Raw genomic sequence first — 20,384 nt, 5'->3', positions numbered from 1 at the left:
TGCGTTCTTATGCCGGTGCGTGAGTGGTGATTGTACAGTATTTGTGTGTGAAATTGTATTCTTGTGTGTGAGTGCTGGGAGCTTTTACTTCCCACCATTAGCTCTAAACTCTTTTTTTTGAGCAGGCGGCTGATTCTTCCCTTGATTACTATTTGGACTTGCACTCGTTTACTGAGCACCATCTCTCTTTGGTTTTATCTGTCCTTTATTCCTCTTTCTCTGGAATTTTATTTTCTTTGCTCGTGCTTCATAATCATCTCACTTAGGTTCAATTAGAGGTCAGTAGGACTGATTCTTTGTTCACCTTTTCATTCACCTCCTTTTTATTCTGCTTAATAACTGCTTCTCTCCTCTGCGAGTCTCACACCCTGATCTCTTAATAGGTTACACATGCGTGGTTTCGCACACCACCGATCCTGTCGTTTGCGGTCGCGTGCGCCCGTAAAGGAGGCGGTGGCCCTCGCTGGCGACGTCTGCCTGGTCGAGGTGGCGGGCGGCGGGCTGTGGAAGATGCGGCAGGGTTGTTAAAAGTGTTGTTAAGAGAGCGGCTGGCAGCTGTTCCTGACAGGTTGGGGATGGAAGGACAGATGGTGTTTGATTAGTGAACAGACCGCTGATGGAAGGAGGGATGGAGGAAAGAATGAGGGAGGGGGAAATGGATTCCGGTTTGTAAGGAAAGGGGGAAAAAAGGATGGATCACATGACTCAAGTATGGATGGGTGGATTACGATAAGCGTTTGGCCCGTTGATGTAGAGATGCATGCTTTCAACTTAAAGTTATTCCTCTAAGTTTATGATAGACTAGGGTTGTTCAGACACAATTCACGTTTGACAAAAAAATGCTACAGGAAAGGTGTACAAAGGAAAAGAGACTCAATCTGGGGTTAAAGGGAGCCCAACCTAATGGAGAAACACAGGGATGCGGTGCGTGTTGGGAGAAGTCAAAGTGCTTTACAGCAGCTGTTCCAAACAACAATTAGCTCCATTCACCTGGGTGCCATCTTAAAGAACTGATGCAAATAAACCTGCAGAGCTGGCTGATTAAAGTCTGTTCAACAAGCTAACAGTGATTGTTGTATGCTGTGATGGTCCGATTAAGTCAGCCGTTTATTTGAGTGATGCTTTCATGTCAGTTTGTTAAAGTAATAATTAGAGTCTGATTTTGGCTTTCCAACAGGTCAGACTGAGGTCAGACGGTGCCAAGGTTCTACCTGAGTTGCCTGAAAAGACAATGAAACGAGTATCAAACAGCGATGGGAGAGCCACCTCTGTTCTGCAATGGTGCAGCAGAGACAGTTTACACAAAGAAATACACTTGTCAGTTTCCAACTACATCATCTTTATTGGCAGCCATGATCACAGTTTAAAGGGGCTGAGAGCTGAAGTGTTGTTCTCCATGCTTATGATCTATTTTCAAAGTTCACTAGACTGTGGGGGTCCAACTAATAACCGGATTCATTATTTATGCTACAGAAGTTACATTTTTTGTTATTATATACTGAAAAAATGAACACAATTATGTAATCAAGAAAGTGACTGTATGAACACTTGTAAAAGTCATTATTGGGTAATTTTACTCAGGCTAAAGAGAAAAGAAGAGCTGTATATTGTTTATTTCTAAAGGTAAAAAAGATTCTCTGTCATTACATTTTCTGATTTTTCAAATCAAGTCACTTTATTTTGAAAGGTAAAGACCCTAAAACGATACAGAGAAATCTCCAACAATCCGACAACATCTTATAAGCAAGCACTTGGTGACAGTAGGAAGGAAAAACTCCTTTTTAACAGGAAGAAACGTGCAGCAGACCAAGGCTCAGGGAGGGGCGGCCATTGAAGCGCCTTGAGGCGACTTATGTTGTGATTTGGCGCTATATAAATAAAATTGAATTGAATTGAATTGAATCTGCCAGTTCGAGGTTGAGGGGATTGTGTTGTCTCTGAGATGCTGGTCTTTCGTTACTGCTCGTGTGTCTGTCTTGGTTGGTTGGGGTGATTCAGCGGTGGTGGTGCTTCTTTATCTGATCTGAAAATATAAGGACAAACATTTTAGGTCCCTCACCAGCTGTATAACATGGTAATGAAATGTCTGTGCTTTTTATGTTGTCTCCTAGAGCACTTCTCAAGCAGCTGCTGTTTGTAAATCCCTCCTTGGAAGCCCTCTTCTGCATGTGTGCACTCGATCTGTTCCATCGTGTCAAAACTGCAGCCTCTTTGCTTATGAGACAAATGTGGACAGTAAGGTGGTGATGAGCAAACACTTTTTAGTTATGTAGAGTTTTAGTTATGGCAAGATTGCAGCCCTCATCGAGGTGGTTTGTGCCACATTTTCTCCCTCAGACACCTCAGAGTCGAACTCCACACTCACAGTCAGAACATGGGGGGACATTCATGGTCCACAACGCTGTGATTTTGGAAACCAAAAGCAATGAGCTTGTTCCTGGTAAATGGACTGGTACTTATACAGCACTTTTCTACTCTAACAGAGCACTCAAAGTGCTTTTTACTACAAGCCTCATTAATCCATTCATACAAGTGCTTTTTTCTATACTTAAGCTCCTTGTCTAGCATGTGTACACACCCACACACACACATCAGAGACAACTCAGGGCTTGCTCATGGATACTTTGACTAGTTCTATCCTTGTCCTCCAGTTGGTAGATGGCCTCCTCTACTTCCTGAGCCGCAGCTACCAAAGACCTCAAAGCTTGCACTCTTCAGACTCTTCCAGTGAAAACGGCTGTTTGGCCTCTGGGTTCCGGCTGCAGAAACAGCTTTTGTTACCAGTGATGATCCTCGGCATGAAGGTTACGTGGGTTTGACACATACACACACGTGAAAGTGGTCAGCAGAGCACAACCAGGGACCGACATGAACATGAATGAGCAGTGGGAGCATTTTATTGCTGCTCCTTGAAGGTGGAGTCAAAACGTTTTGATCACAATTCAGATACCCACATATAAAATCTGGTATTTTGATCAATGTTAAGCTGAATTTGGGTTTTTCGTTTTTTTGGAGTGTAAAAATCTATCTTCAACTGCAACTTCAATCTAAGTGTTGCACTTTTTATTCCTCTTACATCCCAGACTAGTGCATCCATCTCCTAGTATTGCAGTGGATGTGAATAAACACACACACGCACACACACTGCAGTCCACTTTAATAGCAGTTAACATAGAGAAGATGCAGCTATTAGAATAATGTTGAGGAGAGATTTTCTTCATAATAAACTGTCTCCCTACTCCATAACAGCAGCTATTACCCAAGATGAATCACTGTCATGCCATCTCTGTGGACAGTAAGTGTGTTTGTGTCTGCGTAAGTGTGTTTGTGCTTATGATGGGGTGATTGAGAATGAAACAATCATCAGGCCAACACAAACACAGCTGTTTTATTGTTGCGCTGCTCAGATGTGCTTTCACAGGCAGACGGCATGTGTGCGCGTACATGATCATATAGAAGAAAGAGTGACCCCACCTCCTGTTCAGCTCCTCCTGTTCAAATGAAAAGCTTTGGCAGAGTAAGCTAATGCACAAGATACCCTTCGCCTTCTTGCGCGTGTATCTGTGTTGTGCTCTTTTTAAGCTGAAATCTGCAAGTTTCTGTTTAATGTGTCTTTATTAACCCCATCTGCGGTGCAGATGCTGCAAAAGCTAAAAGAAACTCGTTTGCATGACACCAACCTCTTAGCATTGCTAAGTTTTGAATGTGCTCAAAATATTAGGATGTCAAATGTTTATGTTGTATTTGCTTTGAAGCTCTTTTTGCCCTAAACAGCCAGGATGGAGGGTAGCTGGACAACCTTCCAAGATGTCCTAGCAAGTTGGTTTACCAACATTTTAATAAACCTACTAACAGAATTTTTTTTTGTTGTTGCAAATTTCAGCAATAAAATGAAGAAAAAACATCCCCTGCAAAGTGGAATCCAACTTTTAATCTCATCTCTTGTAACAGCACATGTTGTACTGAGCAAACCAGCCGTTGTGCACAGTGATAGTGCAGGGGGATGTGACGGGTATAACTGACATGTTAACATGACATATAAATGACAAATGTGTTTGATTTTTTTTGTTTAGTATTTAAAAAGATGTCATCCAACCATTCATTCATACATCTATTTTCTGCCATTTATGTGGGTCCGGGTGGCAAGGGTAGCAGTCTAAGGGTGTTTTTATGCTCTCTGAATGTTACACCATCATGTGGCATGCACCACAGTATTTGAGGTGCTTTGGTTGGTCGTGCACCTCTCGATATTTGGAACCTAGCCATCGCACGACACGAGTGTACGATTGTGTCAGTTTTTATTGCCATTTTAATAATATTGCAGCACAAAAGCTCAGAGACATACAGATATTCAGAGGAGGATGTTGCAAGAGTTCGAAAACTTGAGACTTTGAGGGAAAAGAACACACTCGGTAAAGTCTTTTCTTGGCTTCTTCTCTTCCTTCATCAGCACTCATGTGGTGGTATTGTCTGCGTGGCGACACCTGTTGTTCAGGAGAATACTGCAGCGGCTTATGATGTATGATGTCATACTGGCACTTTAAGCAGAGACCTCTACCTGGACCCTCCTCCTCATTCTTTCTTTTTGTAGGACTGTAGCTAGACCAATAAATCGGCAGATGTGCTTTCACACTCAACTCTCTCTTCACCACGGCATACTGGTACATTTACTGCATCATTGATGATGCCCCACGCATCCTTCTGCCAATCTCATACTCTACTTATGAGCAAAGCCCCTAGATATTTAGGCTTCTACACTTGGAGCAGTAACTCCTCGCTGACCCAGAAATGGCACTCCACCCTTCCATTAGGACCTTAGACTTGGTCTCATTCCCGCCCCTTTGACATTCAGCTGCAACCTGGAGGTCATCACCTGATTAAGCCAAGAGAACCACATCATCTGCAAACAGCAATGAGGTGATCCTGCAACCACCGAAGTAGAAACCCTCTGACACTTCCTGAGGAACCTGGTCAAATGCCCTGCCCAAGTCCACTAAAGAATGTGTAGACTGGTTGGTCCAACTCCCACAAAACCTTGAATATCCTTGAAAGGATTAAAAAAATGATCTGGTAGTTCTAGTTTGTGTTTAATGTGGCTGTCTGATCAGATGTTTCACAACCAAATTGTCAATCAAACGCTGTGCTAAAAAAACAAAGACACGATTGTAGATATGACGTTCCCTGCGGCTGAAGTCTCTGTTGTCGAGCAAGCGGCCATTTTTTGGCGAAGGACACAGCGTCCCCGTCACAGTGGCGTTTGATGGCCTTGTTTTGTGGCTATTCAGCCTCTTCTTGAAGGTACTTTTGGTTTTGCTGAATGCAAAGCAGCCACATTAAAGCCAGCGACAGCCACCTCCGTGCTCATCTTTGTGGTTTCAGATTTTCGTGCTTGGCAAATGTTCCTGTGAATTTTTGTTTTGTTTAATTTAATCCCCTCTGACTTCTACATAGAGGCAAAAAATGTTAATTGAGACTGGATTATTACAGGAGACATAGCTTTACAGAATTATAAACTGTTTTATTATGCAGGAAGTCTGGCAGTATTTATTTGTTGCGTGTGTGCGTCGGTGAGAGAAAGAAAGAAAGAAAGGGGGGGAAAAAAGAAGCACATTGAGTGCTGGCACTTAATCCCATGCTGGTGATGGTGGTTGGCATTGTGTGATGCCAGTTAGTGTTTGGCGCCAACACACAGAGGGCATGGTGTGTGTTTGTGTGTGTTAGGGAGGTAAGTGGCGTTAGAGGAGGGTAGATGAAATAAAATCTGTGCGATAGGAAGCGAAGAGGAGACAGTAGAGGTATAAAAGAGGGGAGGAGGAGAGTAATATCAGCGATGGAGTGATGGAGGGGTGTGAGAGGATGAACGGAGGAGAGAACAGGGGAGTGAGAAGCAGCGTAGGGCAACGAGGGCAGCCGGGCCTCGTCCCCGTGTTTTTGTGTGCGCAACTGAGAGCCTGTACCTATGTCTTTTTGTGTGTTGTGCGTGTGTGTCCCTGCATCTTTGTACTGCCTAATCTAGGCGTCAGCAGCTTTTTGAGGCTTTTGTGCTGACAATAATCACACAGCGCTCCTCTTTTCAATTCATCAGCAACAACAACAAGGGATCACATGTCCCCCCCCCCTCTTATACAGGATCCAGAGAGAGAGAGAGGGAGGGAGGGGACGAGGGCATGGACCGAGTTAAAGTGGCCATCGCGTTGCCTAGTTACTGCTTGGGTTGACGGCGAGCTGGTGCGTTCAAGCGGTCAACGCCCTCCGCACCTCAGCCGAGCGCAAACAGAGCAGGAAGAAAGTGGCGACGAGCTTACAAACGACCTCCGACTGATTTTTGTTCAAAGAATAATTTATTTCATGTTGCAGTTTGATGGATAAACATGATTAAACCACTGGTCAAATCTGTAGCAAGCATTAATAATCATCATCATCAGAATAACATTAAAAGGAATAATTATTTCAGTTATAAATAATAACAATATCAGAGTGATCAGAGTATTTATTACATCTATACAAGCTACAAATATCAGCATTTGTTGTCTTTTTTTTCTTCTTTTTTGCTTTGTTTTTTTTTTTTTTCTTCTTCAGCTGTTAAAACCTTAAACACTTCACACATGACCCGGCCGGTGCAGCTGCCCCCTCTCAGCTGTCCAGAGCAGAGAGGAAGTACCTGGGGAACTAGTTTGGTGCTTATCAGGACATTTAATGATTACTTAAAAAAAAAAAAATTCATGATTGTGTAACACAGATTTCAATTTTTTCCAAAGATTAGTCTGTGGCCAAAGCACCATCTGAGACATACCGTTGTTTTGTTTGCATCTATGAACATCTTCAACACTTTTAATTAAAAAGAAATGTGACACAGTGGTTTAAAGTGAAGGCCTTAAGGGGGGCATCATGGACAAAACCAAGCCTCAAACATATCACAAGAATTTGTTTCATGAATCAGTGCCACGTTTTTTAAGTATTGTAAAGAAAACAGTGACTCATCTTATCGTTTTGACATTGGTGCGTATGTAACAGCAGATTAGGAAACGTGCATTATATCATTTGTCCCCCAGAGGGAACTAAAATGATTATTTGCCTGTTCAGTACAGATCATGTACAGATCAAATAAAGACAATTTAAGGAACGCCTGCGCAAACAGCATATGGAGATACAGGGTTGGTCCAAACAAACAAATAAAACATTTTTAAAAAGCAGCAACATTTCAGTCTGCTGACATTAGGACATAAATGCATCTGCTGAATTAATGCATTAGAACAGATTTTTACTTTTTTTTTAGTTACTGTGGATTTTCATTTGAAATGTTTGCAGCTGTCAATTCTAGCATCTGCTAAAAAACCCAGTACTGATGAATCTCTGATGCTCTGGATATGTGAAGAGAAGGGGGCAGCCAGAGAGCGATGGGGCAGGGAGAGAGCCACACAGTCAATATAGACACTCAGTAAGTCTCAGTACAATAAGAGGAGGCTTAAGTAAAAACAGGAGGGGAAATGAATCAGATAAACAACAACTAAGTGGGTTTTTTGCCCAGTTTGTCTGGATTCAGGTGAGGATTTGGGAATGCTACTGTGCTTTCCTATGAGGGGTGTATCTGTGTGCATGTCGTAGAAGAGAGGATGTAAGCTTATACAAAGGAAAGAAAAAAATACACAAACCACTTTTTTGTCTCAAAAATGTCCATGTAACTTAAAAACATCCACAATAAAAAGATCTTTTTTTCATATATTATCTTCTTTAATTTTTAGTCTGCCCCCTGACTCGAAGTCACAGGTCAAATCGTCATCTTCATCGCACCTTTGTTCCTCCGGAGAAGGATGGAAAAGTTTAAACAAGGCGGAGGAAAAAGAGAAGACGAGGGTTTTCAAGGACGAGGAGCTTCTCTGCCAGTTCGATGGGATTCTGTTTCTCACCATTTTGCTTTTTCATTTCCCCAACAAAATATGTTAATTTGAGCATAACCGCACTCTGGGTCGCAGCCCGGCACCTCGTGTAAGAGGAAAAGCTTTTTTTCTTCATAGAACATCTTGTTTTTAAAAGACGGGCTGACCAAATGATAACCATAAGCGAAGCTCTCTGGCAGCCTCCGAACAGAACTGCCTGTTCATATCTTTATGAACGTCACAAACCTTCAATCGCATTTCATCACAGACCTCCGACTAGTCTAACTCCGAGCATTTGGCGGCATTTTCCTACAGTCTTCTCACTGTCCTCGGAGGTCTGTCTAGCTTGCTTTGCTTCTTCCCTTGGCCTAGTCAGTCATGGAGGAGCTCTTGTAGACAGTTGGGGGATTTGAAGACCTCAGGAACCTCGCTGTCCAGTTTGCAGATCACTTTGTAGATGGCCTTCTTCCAGGATGGGTCCGCATCCTTTCCAGCCACGATGGCGTTGAAGAACTCACGAAGGGTCACCTGGGCCACCTCCAGGAATCGATCAGGAACCTGAAAGGAGAAAAAATGAAATCATGGGTGATATCACCAATTTGATCTTTGAAGGAAAAACTTCCCACTTGTGTTTCTGCATTTCTTTCTGCACAAGCACAGCATATTTCCACCTCAGAAAACCTGGAGTGCAAGAGGGAAAGTAACTGAAAAATGATGTGGACATTAGAACATTGCAGCCAGATGTGACTGTAGTATCCAGTGCCAAAACTATGGATATTAATCTGCCGCTGTAACAGTCCTCACCAGATGTTGGCGCTCTGCTGCAGGAACAGCTACAGGAGAATCAGGGGCGTTAATATTGTAGCTGATCTTAAATTCATATTAAATCCTGTTACATCACAGGACAACTTGAGACGTGTCTTTATGTAAAAAATACAGCAGCACAAAAGGAGGATCGTGAACTTGAACTTGAAATGTGCTCAGAGATTCAGAGTAAACACGTACATGTTGGCGATTATTGCAAATTATTTATTTAATGTTTTTATTCAGTTTAAGTCATGCGCATACTTTATAGTTAATCAACTAATTTTATTTTTGCTTTATAAATGAGATCATTTTATTTCCGTGGCCATAAAAGTCCATAAAATAAATGAAGAAGAACTCAAAATAAAAAAAGACACATTCTTGCGTAACTGTTTGATGCCATATGACATGATACACATGTGCCGTGACTAATACTAAACAATACGCTGTCAAAAAAGGGAGAACTGAAATAGAGAAAAACAACAGACAACTGAGATGTATAAATCTTTAAATAGTGAGCAGGCCGGCTTCCAGAATGCTGATGACGCAAAATGATGAAGAATTAAGTGTGCGGCTGTTTCAGGTGACCAAATATTACTATTCCTGTCAGTAAACTGTTCTTCAGAACTTCCCTTCCCTGTACTTCCCCATTCTTAACAGCTCCCAGATGTGTGTGTGTGTGTGTGTGTGTGTGTGTGTGTGTGTGTGTGTGTGTGTGTGTGTGTGTGTGTGTGTGTGTGTGTGTGCGTGCATGCTCCTTGTGGACACGCACACACTCTCACATAATGGCAGATCACAAACACGCAGTCTTTGACGATGACAGGTGAGCAGTGGTGTGTGATCCGTCAGACTGTGTGTGTTTGTGTGTGTGTAGATTTTAATGCTGTGTGTGTGTCATTGTAACTCTGACAACAGAACAATGGCACACAGTGAGGTACACACACACACACACACACACACACACACACACACACATTTTTCAGTCTTTTTTTCCTGCCCTTTCTCCCGGGGGCAAGATCATACAAAGACACTAAACAACCTGACTGGGATACTCCCCCTCCTCCCTGTCTCCTTTTATTCTTCTTTTTTGGCTCTTTTTCTTGCATGCAGATGCAAACACACACACACCCAAACACACACAGCTGACTCTTCAAGGCAAGGTACACCCACCTATACACCCCAACAAGCTCACACACACGTGGAGGACGGCACAGAGCTGTCTGGGTGTAACCCCCGTCACGCGTGGCAGGACATGCCAAGGTTAGCTGCCACCAGAACGGATGAATCACTCCACGCACACACACGCATACACAGTCACACACACTCGCAGTCTAAATGATTCCCTGGACTCTCATATACTCTGTCTACCCTAACCTACCCTCTCTCTTTTTTAGCTGGCCCCCTGAGACCACAGTTATTTCAATGAGGCCCTCTGTCATTGTCTTAGTGTAGACGCTACTGTACACACACACACACACACACACACACACACACACACACACACACACACACACACACACACACACACACACACAACATACAAGATTACTCTCACACACATATAAAAGTTAAAACTTTCCAGGATGGTATCAAAAGTTTGGACACACCTACTCAGTAAAGAGTCTTCAGTAGATTAAAGCTTGGGTAGTCAAAACTCTACTGAGGTCTTTTTCAGGCTTTAGAAAATGTAGCATATAGGTGAGACTTTAGCCAATCACAGGTCACTTAAGACCATATCAAGTAATATAAAGAGCAGAGAGAGAGAGTCTGTGTGGGAAGTACGGCCTCAGTCACACAGGCCTAGAGACTGTTTGCTATGGAATAATGCAGATATTTGGCTTCACAAATTATTCCAACTATGCTCTTCTGGACGATGGCCATTTTTTTTTCAACCTTTTGAATTACTACAACTTAGGCCACAGTAACAGAGGTCAGAGACCACCTGTCAACCAACCATCCCCCAACTGGTTTGCAAGTGGTTGCAAGTTGTTACCTACACAGAGAGTCTGCACTGAAAAATTTGGTCTCCCGTAGTTTGCATAGAAGAAGCTAACTTGTCTGCAGACACTAACCAATTACTGAGTGTGACATTCAACACGAACCATAAATGAGGAAGATTCATCTTTACATTTTCACTTTGAAGGCAGACAGTCTCTGTTTCTGATTTGTGTCTAACTTGACTATTTAGCTTGGAGACCTTCGCAACTTGCTAGCTTTCATCGCATAGAGGTCTGCGGGTATGTTACGATATTTATCTTTCAGACCAGTTTTACTTCCCTGCTGCCATTAATCTCCAGGAGTCAGTCAGGGAATACACATTTTTCCCTAGCGACCAGAGGTTGCCTGGTCTGTTAGACCTGTGTGATTGGGGCCCAAGTTGTAGTGATGCTATTGGTTGAACAAAAGACTGGCACAGTTGGCACAAGCCAAATATCAGCATTACCTGTTTAAGAAGCATCTACTAGTCCTTACAACATGGTGAAGGAGTCTACTTCTAAAATCAGATCTGCTTTTTCTTTTTTGATTCTGGTCTCCTACCACCTCACTGTGGAAGAAATAAAAAGTGGCATAATGCACAGAATTTTGTAGGAAGCAAAGTTTTTAGGCAAAATATGCTTTACATCTTATTCTTCATAGTAGCTGCCTCCATGTTGATAACTCTTGGCATCCACTCAGAGCTTCATGAGGTCATCACCTGGAATGCTTTCCTTACACTCTTAAAGGAACGTCCACATGCGTGGTGCACTTGCGTTGGATGCTTTTCCCCTCACTCTGCAGTGGAGGCCAGATGCAGTGCACAGTCACTCTCTGTGGTTAAACTGTCCTTCAATTCAGTGCTTAATTCATAAGTTAGAAAGCCCTGTAGCTTAGGGAGGGTGAAAACGTCTTGAGACCCATAAAAACACACAGTACACTGGACAGCTGGAGGTGTGTCCTGTTGGAAAAAGACATGATGGCTCCGCTTAGTGCAAACCTAATGAGACGATGTGTTTTTGCACAGCGCTGTTGTGACCAGTTTGGATGAGAGCCTATTGAATTCTTAATCAGTCCCCAGCAGTGTCACCTGCAAAACAGCCCAAAACATCCCACCTCCTCCCAAATTCATGATGCATCGCATGCAGAGATGGAACAAACTCTCACTCTTGCTTTCCTGACGTGGTTCCATCAGGCTCATCAACAACTGTTTAAAAACTACGCTTGGATAAACTTTGGAAATCCTTGACATTTTCCAGCTTGAATGAAAGTCAGCGCTGTGCGATAGCACAGATTTTGATATCGATCCAATATCAAGCAAATACAAAGCCAGTATTGCCGATATTGGTACCGATACCTTTAACCAGGCAGCTTATGTAGGTGAGAGCAGTGGGTCATGGTTTATGAGCTGAATCATAATCAATCTGCAAATTCTGAAAACATTTTAATAACCACTTAGTGACTGGGTTTTCCACATTAATTAGTCAACACAAGAAAACACTTTCAGCTTTTCTTGAAACAGTTTTTTTCCAGTTCTGGTTTGACTTTAACTGCATTTTATTGGCTTTGTAGCAATACTTTTATTAGCTGACTCTAATCTAATCTGCACTAAAAAGAAAAGAAAAGTTTCTTCATCTTCAATAAACATGTACAATTTGAACAAAATGCAACTGAAAGATATAAAATCAAAGTTGTTTTTTTTTATTTAATAATGAGTCAAATATGTTATTAATGTGCTTGTATAAACAGAATGGATTCCAATCAAGTAAATTTCATTTGACTAGATTCTGTTAAATCTCACATTTCACATTACTTACATTACTATGTATATAAGTATAACAGAAATACATGGAAACTTTAATCTAAATTGTTAAAGCCAGCATTTTGGGAATAATATATTTATTATTTTCTGTTATTTTTAGTGGAAACTGTAACTGGGTAAAAGCAGTTCATTAAAAATATTATTAACAAACTCTTAGCAGAACTTTGTGTCTGCATTTCTTAAAAAAGGGCAGTAGATCAAACTTTCTGGACTGTTTAAAACTATTTTTGTTATACTTTAAATTTGCTTTTACAGCTCCTGTACAGGCTTAGCCTCACAGGTCTAAAACCATCACATCATCTTGGATTTCTTAGTCTTTTTAGCCACATTAATACAGACAGAAGCTATAACCATGACATCATTTATAAAGAATACAATATAATTCCCTTTTATAGCAAAAACTAGATTATACCATCAAACCTCGGGAGGTGCTACAACTACATACTTGCTTTTTAGCTCTGCAGGAAATCAGAGAAAACCACTAAGTCAAGATGCTGGTTAATGGTTGCTGTGAAACTGCCCGTGGGACAAATAAAAGTTGAAACCTGAGCTTGATCTTTAAGATGAATGTGCCTTTGAGGCGTCCTCTCCCTCCCAGAGCACATCCCTTCATCCTTTAGTTGTTAAAATCGGCTCTTATCTTAAACCAACACAGATCCCCTCTGTTTCAACATCTCCTTGCATAAATTGCATTTCCGCACTGACATTTATATTCTCTGCATGTATGTTAGTGGTGTAGAGCCTGTCGTAGTCTCCGATGCACCTTTAGCACCTAATGAAATGTTTTCCCACGTCTGCTGTTTGTGACTGATGATCTGAAATCGCAAAAACTGTCGAGTTGCACACTTGCACTGCGAGACATTCGCTGACCTTGACCTATAAGTGCCCTGCTGCGGGCGCCTCTTCAGCGTGATGATCACCGTGTGTTTTTCGGGATGACGCGTGTCATCGCGGCAGCGGCGAGAGAACTCAAAGTGCTGAAGCAAGACGACAAAAAGGACACCGCTGACTCAAAGAGAGGCAGGGGGAGAAACGCAGGAAGAAAAGAAGGGAACAAAGAAGGGAGGATATTGTGTGTCCGGTTTGGTGTCGGCTTAACTGGACAGCCCTGCGCGCACGCATGCACGCACACACACACACATATACAAACACACACACAGACGCATACTTCGGTCCAGATGCCCAGATTTGTCTGGCCATCGTAAATCAGTCCAATAAAGAGATCTAAATTAGGCCATCATCAATACAGATGGGCATGTTTTCCCTGTGTGTGTGCGTGTGTGTTTGTGATTTACTCCTGGCTAGGATCTTGATTTGGTATCTAGTTGCCAGGAGAGAGAGAGAGACGGCGGAGGATTGGGGGAAAGTGGGAAGGAGAAAGAAAGCTAAAGAGGAAGAAAGACACTTCGTTCCCAGTAAACATAATTCGCATGATTGCTCCGGTTTGGTGGGTAAATATTGGATGAAGGGAGGCTCAATTACTCTCTCTTCACACACACAGACACAGATGTGCACACACACACACACACACACACAGAAGGACAAGAGCCTGTAAATCTCTAAATCGCTGCCCAACAAAGAGGCCTACTGGGACGCCCTCGCTCCTGCTTTTTCTCTTTTTTTGTCTCCTTCCTTTTTCTCTCATCCACTCGCTCTATCCCTTCATCATCCGCCTCACAGGCTCATCCTTTCCTGATCTCTTCCTGGAAGTTTATTCTTATGAGAAATCAGAGTGTTTATCGTCAGGCAAATTCATCACCCTCGCTTATAGAGACTAGTGAATATCTGAACTGCTGTTTTTCTTTTGTTGACACATTTAATCGCAGTCCATCTATTCTCTTCTTTCATTTGTACATTTCTATACTAGTTTAAAAGTAGGGATTTCCCAAAAAAATTTGAATTTTTTTTCTCCTAAATCTGATGCGTTTTGTGTTTCTAGTAGCGGTAAAAGCAACTCAGTTCACACTATGGACCGATCCGATATTACGTATCGGTATCGGTCCGATACTGATGTAAATTACTGGATCAGATATCGGAGAGAAATAAAAAAATGTAATCGATCCATTAAATATCAAAAAAGCACCTCACAAAACTTGCAACATGGCGTAACTCGGCTCATAACCGTAGCATGTCGGAGCTCACGTGATAGAGCGGCTGTGTGTATTTGTAGCCTCGCTACCAAACCAGCTTAAACTTGATAATCTGTTGTTAGAATTTATTTAATATTACTTTCTACACCAGGATCTTTTTCTACGTAGCTGACGGCTGGTAACTGTGCAGGGGCAGATCTAGCAAAGTTTAGCCAGGGGGGCCGATAGGGCATTAACAGGGAAAAGGGGGCACAAAGACATACTTTTCTTTCTTATTCTCGTTTAAAATGTCTAGCTTTTAATAAATAATTGTCTGAATCTTACACCCAAAGTTTTACTCTTATGTAAAATGTATAGAAGTCCATTACTATATATAGTAACTGTTAAGTCTAATATACCCTGGTAAGCTATACTACTTTTTCCTTTGGGAAGGTATGATCTGTGCAGTCTGCAATTCTGTAGAAGAAAGATGTTGAATCTATTTAATTATTCTTGAAAAATAATTTATTTCTGTGCATTTTTTTTCACACTGCATCAAGTTGCAGTTGAAAAAATTAAAATTGATTACGTCGATTAAGCATCATGAGGTGAAGGGTGGGGGGTGGTTCCCTATTTTTTTTTTTTTTGCTGGAAGTTTGTAACCCTATTAGTTAGGTTGCTTACTCTTTAAAATACCAGAATAGGAAGGATGGAGCAGGTTTAAGTTCATTAGATTGATCAGTTTTGCTGAACTATGAAATATTTTGGGTGCAGTGTATTTTTTACATACAGGTATAACAGAATAGCTTTAGTGTTGTTGTTTTTTTAAACTTGAGTATGAACTTATACAATATGCAGCAAGATATTAAAAAAACAGTTTTATTGATTAAAAAACACTATATCGGATTCATATCGGTATCGGCAGATATCTAAATTTATGGTATCGGTATCGGACATAAAAAAGTGGTATTGTGCCATCTCTAGTTCAGATTGTGATAACTGTGCTGTTGGCAAACATAGTGGAGTCTGCTGTGGCTGAAAACACAAAGGAAAGATCACCAGCGAAAGAAAATGTCAGCACCCCGGCCTGAAAACACGAACACGACCGGTAACCACTTAGCAACAGTTACGCCTGTTTACTAATTTAGTCTTTTTTAACAGTGCGGGCCACGGGCACAAAAGGGCAAGGTTGCATTCAAATATTTTTAGAATAAAGGAGAGCCCTTCATAAGTGGGTTACTTTTTTATGTTTATTTTGTCCCATTTTAACACATTCAAAACATGAAAGCTTCAGGGTCACCTGGTCCAGCCCCAACTATATGCTTTATTAAGTCTTAAGCCTAAGCTTAAAAGTAGAGAGGGTGTCTGTCTCCTGAATCTAAACTGGGAGCTGGATCCACAGCGGAGTGGCCTGAAAGCTGAAGGCTATGCCTCCCATTTTACTTTTAAATACTCTAGGAACCACAAGTAACCCTAACCCACAGTTTGAGAGTGAAATGCTCTAATGGGGCGATATGGTACTATGAGGTCTTTAAGATAAGGTGAGGCCTGATGTGACCTTGTGCTTTCAACAAGTGGAGAAAATCAATTTAACACAAATTATGAATCAAAACTCCGACATCCAGGCCTCTACAGGCCATTTTTGTGTTAAGATGCTACATTTGCACCTAGTACACCTACTTTAGGGCTCCTAAAAGAAGTTTCGGGCATGCTGTTGAACAGGAAGACCTTTGGTAACCGACCTCCGCTGACACAAAAGGATGTGATCCTTGTTTCGAGGGTGTGCTTTTAAAAACAGGCAGTACTTAGTCTTTAGCATAAAAACTAAACAAGATAACATCTAACTGAGGTAACAAATAGGCAGTTGTTCAGAAAATTATGAATTTAGGTCACTGATTTGATATCACTGATGTTGTCACAGTACTGGGACATCAGAGTCACTCAGCAGCAGTGATGGCACCGCCTCCCTCCATCCTTTTATGCTTTCCTCTGCATCGCTCATCACCTGCTCACCTTCTTTTCTCTCCTTTTCCCTCCCTCTTCCTCTGAATTTAAGCCACTCCTCTTCCTCTGACTCCCCGTATCCTCCCAGAAGGATTAATGCCTTTTCTCTTCATGTTGTCACCATGAGACCCAGAGTGATGCATACGCTCTGTGTGTGTGTGTGTCTGTGTCTTCATGTCCTCAGCTGCCTCTGCTTTCCATATGTCTTCTGCTCGTCTATCTATGTTGTTTTTTCCTTTCCATCCTCACTCGCCGTCTTGCACAGAAAGAGGAAACAGACAGATTGTGCTCTTAAGAAATCACTATACAAACACCATATGTTTGACTATGAAGGTGTGCAAACAGAGACTGTGTGTGTGTGTGTGTGTGTGTGTGTGTGTTGTTCCTTCTGTTTTCTGTAAGTCTGTCTGCTTCGCTCCGTCAGTGAAGGAGATGTCTGTATTTGATTCAAGATTCGCTTGAATGCTTTCACTTGCGTGCTTTGCTTGATCATTGATCATTTTTGACCTTGCTTGTCTTTTTCAAACCTCCTCCTTAGTCTCTTTAATTTCACATCAAACACACAAACACACACTCACAGTCTTTTTCTTCTTTGCTATTAATTCGCTCTGTGGCCTTGAGGTCCACTGTGCTGTCGGTCAGTGGAGTATTTCTCTATCATGGAGACAATACTGGAACTCTTTCATGTGCTGCTCCTTCTGTGGACTGAGCAAATGCTGTTATATGAGTGTGTGTGTGTGTGTGAGGCACTGAGTGGACGTATCTTTTTTTGTGCCAACACACAGGCATCTGCTTCCTTTTTCCTTCTCTCTCACTCTCTCGCTTTCACTGCTATCAGACCTGGCTCTTGTCACACACACCCTGGCAGGAAAATACAAACACACACACGCACACACACACGTGCAGGCACTCACACACAAACACACAGCCAGCAAAGAGAGTCCATTCTCCCTCTACATCTTTTTCCTGTCACCCTTTCTCCTTCGACAGGAACATTCTGTACTTTAGCTCAGTGCAATTTTCTGTTGATTAGAGGTCTAAGAGACATCCAAATGACACAGAGCTGCCCTGTTTTTGTTGTTGTTGTTGTTTTTTTAAAGCGTTTGAATCTAGTTTAAAAGTAAAAGTTTGGTAGATGTATGCATCACCGCTAGCCATTGTTTCAGCATTTCAGCAGTTATATGCTGAGGGGAGAAAGAAAAAAGTCCAAACCAAAGCAGGTAAGCTTTAAAGAGGAAGTGGTAAGACGCCTGGGAGCCCAACACATCACAAAGTTATGTTACTTAATGTTAGACAATGTGACTGTCCAGAGCTCTGACCATGTTATGCATGAGTAGAATCTCCTTTTCTTCTACATATAGAAAAAGATCTAACGGCATTTTTAAATTGGACAAATGGACACTTGGTAAGTCTGAGTGTCAATCCATTGCAATAGAGAATAAATCTCCTGTTCCTGATGAGCTCCACTGGTGCCCCCTTCTCTATCAGGACCCACTCGTCAACTAATCAACATCTGGAAGGAAACGTGAATGCAGACGGACACATTTGCTGGTGGGTATTCCTGAATCTTACCTGTTAACTCTGGCTCAGTCTTAAAAAAATATTTTTTATTTCATATTTTCCTGTGGTGGATCTCACAGCGGTCTAGATTTAGCTTGTGGTGCTTAGTGTTACAGCGTTCAGCATAGTTGTAAGACTAACGTTTGGTTAAACGCTGAGTCAGAGATATTGGCTGGAAGATAAACTTTTTGACCGAACTGTGCAAAGAGTGAAACAAAGGGAACCACAACCATAGTAAAGGGTCCCAGCCAGGCTTGAATCTGAGCCTACTAACAGGGTCACCTGCACTACCTAGTGAGCTATATGTGCCGTAAGATGTTGACTTTTTATCCCATCTGTGTCTGCATTCCTTTGTTTTCCTACATTTAAACTCATCCGTGAGTTTGGGGACCCTGAACATTTAGGAGCTTTTGAAAAAAAGCCACACACCATTCAGCCTCCCAGCCACTTCACATATATAACATAGAGCTACCTAAGTCGCTCTTTGACACAGTCACTGAAATTCGCAGTGGGCACGTAGCGGCCATTCCCACGTAAATCAGGAAACATGATGCTGATTCACAGCTTCCTCACACACAGGTGAATAAATATCAATTTGACGGCATATCGATGCGTCTCATCTGTTTCTCAACAATGTGAGTTGTGAGTGCCTGAGTGTGAGCTTTTAGTCAGTAAGTGTGACATTAGAAGTCAGAGTGGAGACTGGAGGCTCCTCCAGGACATCGGCAATATGTTTCCTTTCTCAGCTGCTCTTTTGTCAATCAGTCACTGATCTCACTGTCAGCAGGACAGTGACAATAACGTTTCTCTTTGTTCAAACGGCATGTGACTGAGAGGAAGGGTCTGCGTCCTGAGATTGGGCCTGTGTGTGTGTGTGTCTGTTGTCACTATCTCATCAGTGTCTGCGTTTTGTGTGCTATCATTACAAGCGTCTTCGTTTCTCCGCCTGCTCCGGTTTCGCGCGTGCCTGTTCACACACGTGCTGTTCCTCCTCAGATGTGTGTGTGTGTGTGTGTGTGTGTAGTCTTCCTTGTGTGCGTACGTTTATGTGTGTCACCCATAAAGAACAATAGCCTTGGTCATCTGACTGAGAGGCTGCAGACCACTAGCATCACATGATAGAGGCTGAAGGCCACGTCTTTGTTACCAGGCCTATTGTTAAAGCTAAGGAGACAGCTGGGGTAGGAGAAGGGAATCACTGCATGCTCAACACACACACAGAGTTACAGGAAGACCATACACAGTCACACACATGCACAAACACACACATAAACCGCCCCTCGTGACTCCAATCAGGCTCAGTGACAAAGATGATGCCTTCTTCTTCTCAACTGGAATACTAAGACACACACACACACACACACTGCAGGCAGATAGCTATAATTATAGTGACAGAAACTGGCAGGTGGCATTGTCTGCAGCATACCGCTCTCTGTCAACCAGCAATAGAAAGCAAGAGATGGCGGGGAAGACTCGGAGCTCATTCTTGGAATGACAGCAGCCTCGAGAGTGTGTGTTCATGTGATTTATGGATCTGCGTGTGTCGCACAGAAACCCAGTCGCACATATACAACTTATAATGAGTAATTAAAACAATGCACCTTTCAAAACCTCAAGGCTTTTGTAGAGAAGTGAAGTCACGAGGAAACTCTCGTTAAACTGTGTCTGCTCATAATTAGACACACACTTCAGTGTTTTGACTTCACCTTTTAGCACGACTCAGATCTTTTCCTAAGTGTTTCAATAGCCTGCAGTTCACAATGTGTTACAGGATGCTGGTGTCAGGTGTCGCTGTCCCGACCTCTGTATTGCCCATCCCCCTCCACCCTGACCTACGTAGGCATATACACAGCAAAGCAAATAAGTATGGTATAACAGCTTCATAGAGGACTAACACTTGTACTGTTAATCTGAGCTGGTTCCCTTACGCCCTTTTAAACATTTGTATTTTAATTTGTTCTTTTAATATTTTTACAAGGGCGGGAAACATTAAATACCTGGGGGTGGTGTCAAATTAAAAGCTGGTGTCTCTAGAAGTGCTCAAAACCCAACATCACATGAAGCACAGCGAGCGTACTTTAAATACCAAGTCCAAAGCTCTGAATGCAGAATGAGGAAGAGATCAGAGCTGAGAAGAAAAAAAAAAGAGGGTGGAGAGCGAAAGAAAGCAGGACAGGTGTAGTCTTTGAAATTCACCTCCTCTCAAAAGGGCTGATGAATTACTGTGTGTGTGTGTGTGTGTGTGTGTGTGTGTGTGTGTGTGTGTGTGTGTGT

General features: G+C 42.2%; 1 protein-coding gene across 1 annotated transcript in view; it reads right to left on the bottom strand.

Moving 5' to 3' along the window:
* Positions 1-6,331: 6,331 nt before the first annotated feature.
* The window catches only part of prox1a (prospero homeobox 1a), a 41,698-nt gene continuing 27,645 nt past the window's right edge, over positions 6,332-20,384 (bottom strand). Inside the window, exon 7 of the mRNA XM_005749447.1 lies at positions 6,332-8,435. Coding sequence (XP_005749504.1) covers positions 8,250-8,435 — 186 coding nt within the window. The 3' untranslated portion in view covers positions 6,332-8,249. The remainder of the gene's footprint in view (positions 8,436-20,384) is intronic.

The sequence above is a fragment of the Pundamilia nyererei genome, unplaced genomic scaffold (genome assembly GCF_000239375.1).
Source record: "Pundamilia nyererei isolate P.nyererei 1_Seehausen unplaced genomic scaffold, PunNye1.0 scaffold00245, whole genome shotgun sequence".
Taxonomy (NCBI): Eukaryota; Metazoa; Chordata; class Actinopteri; order Cichliformes; family Cichlidae; genus Pundamilia; species Pundamilia nyererei.
Note: the sequence above shows the minus strand (reverse complement) of the source record. Positions and strands in the feature narration are given on the sequence as shown.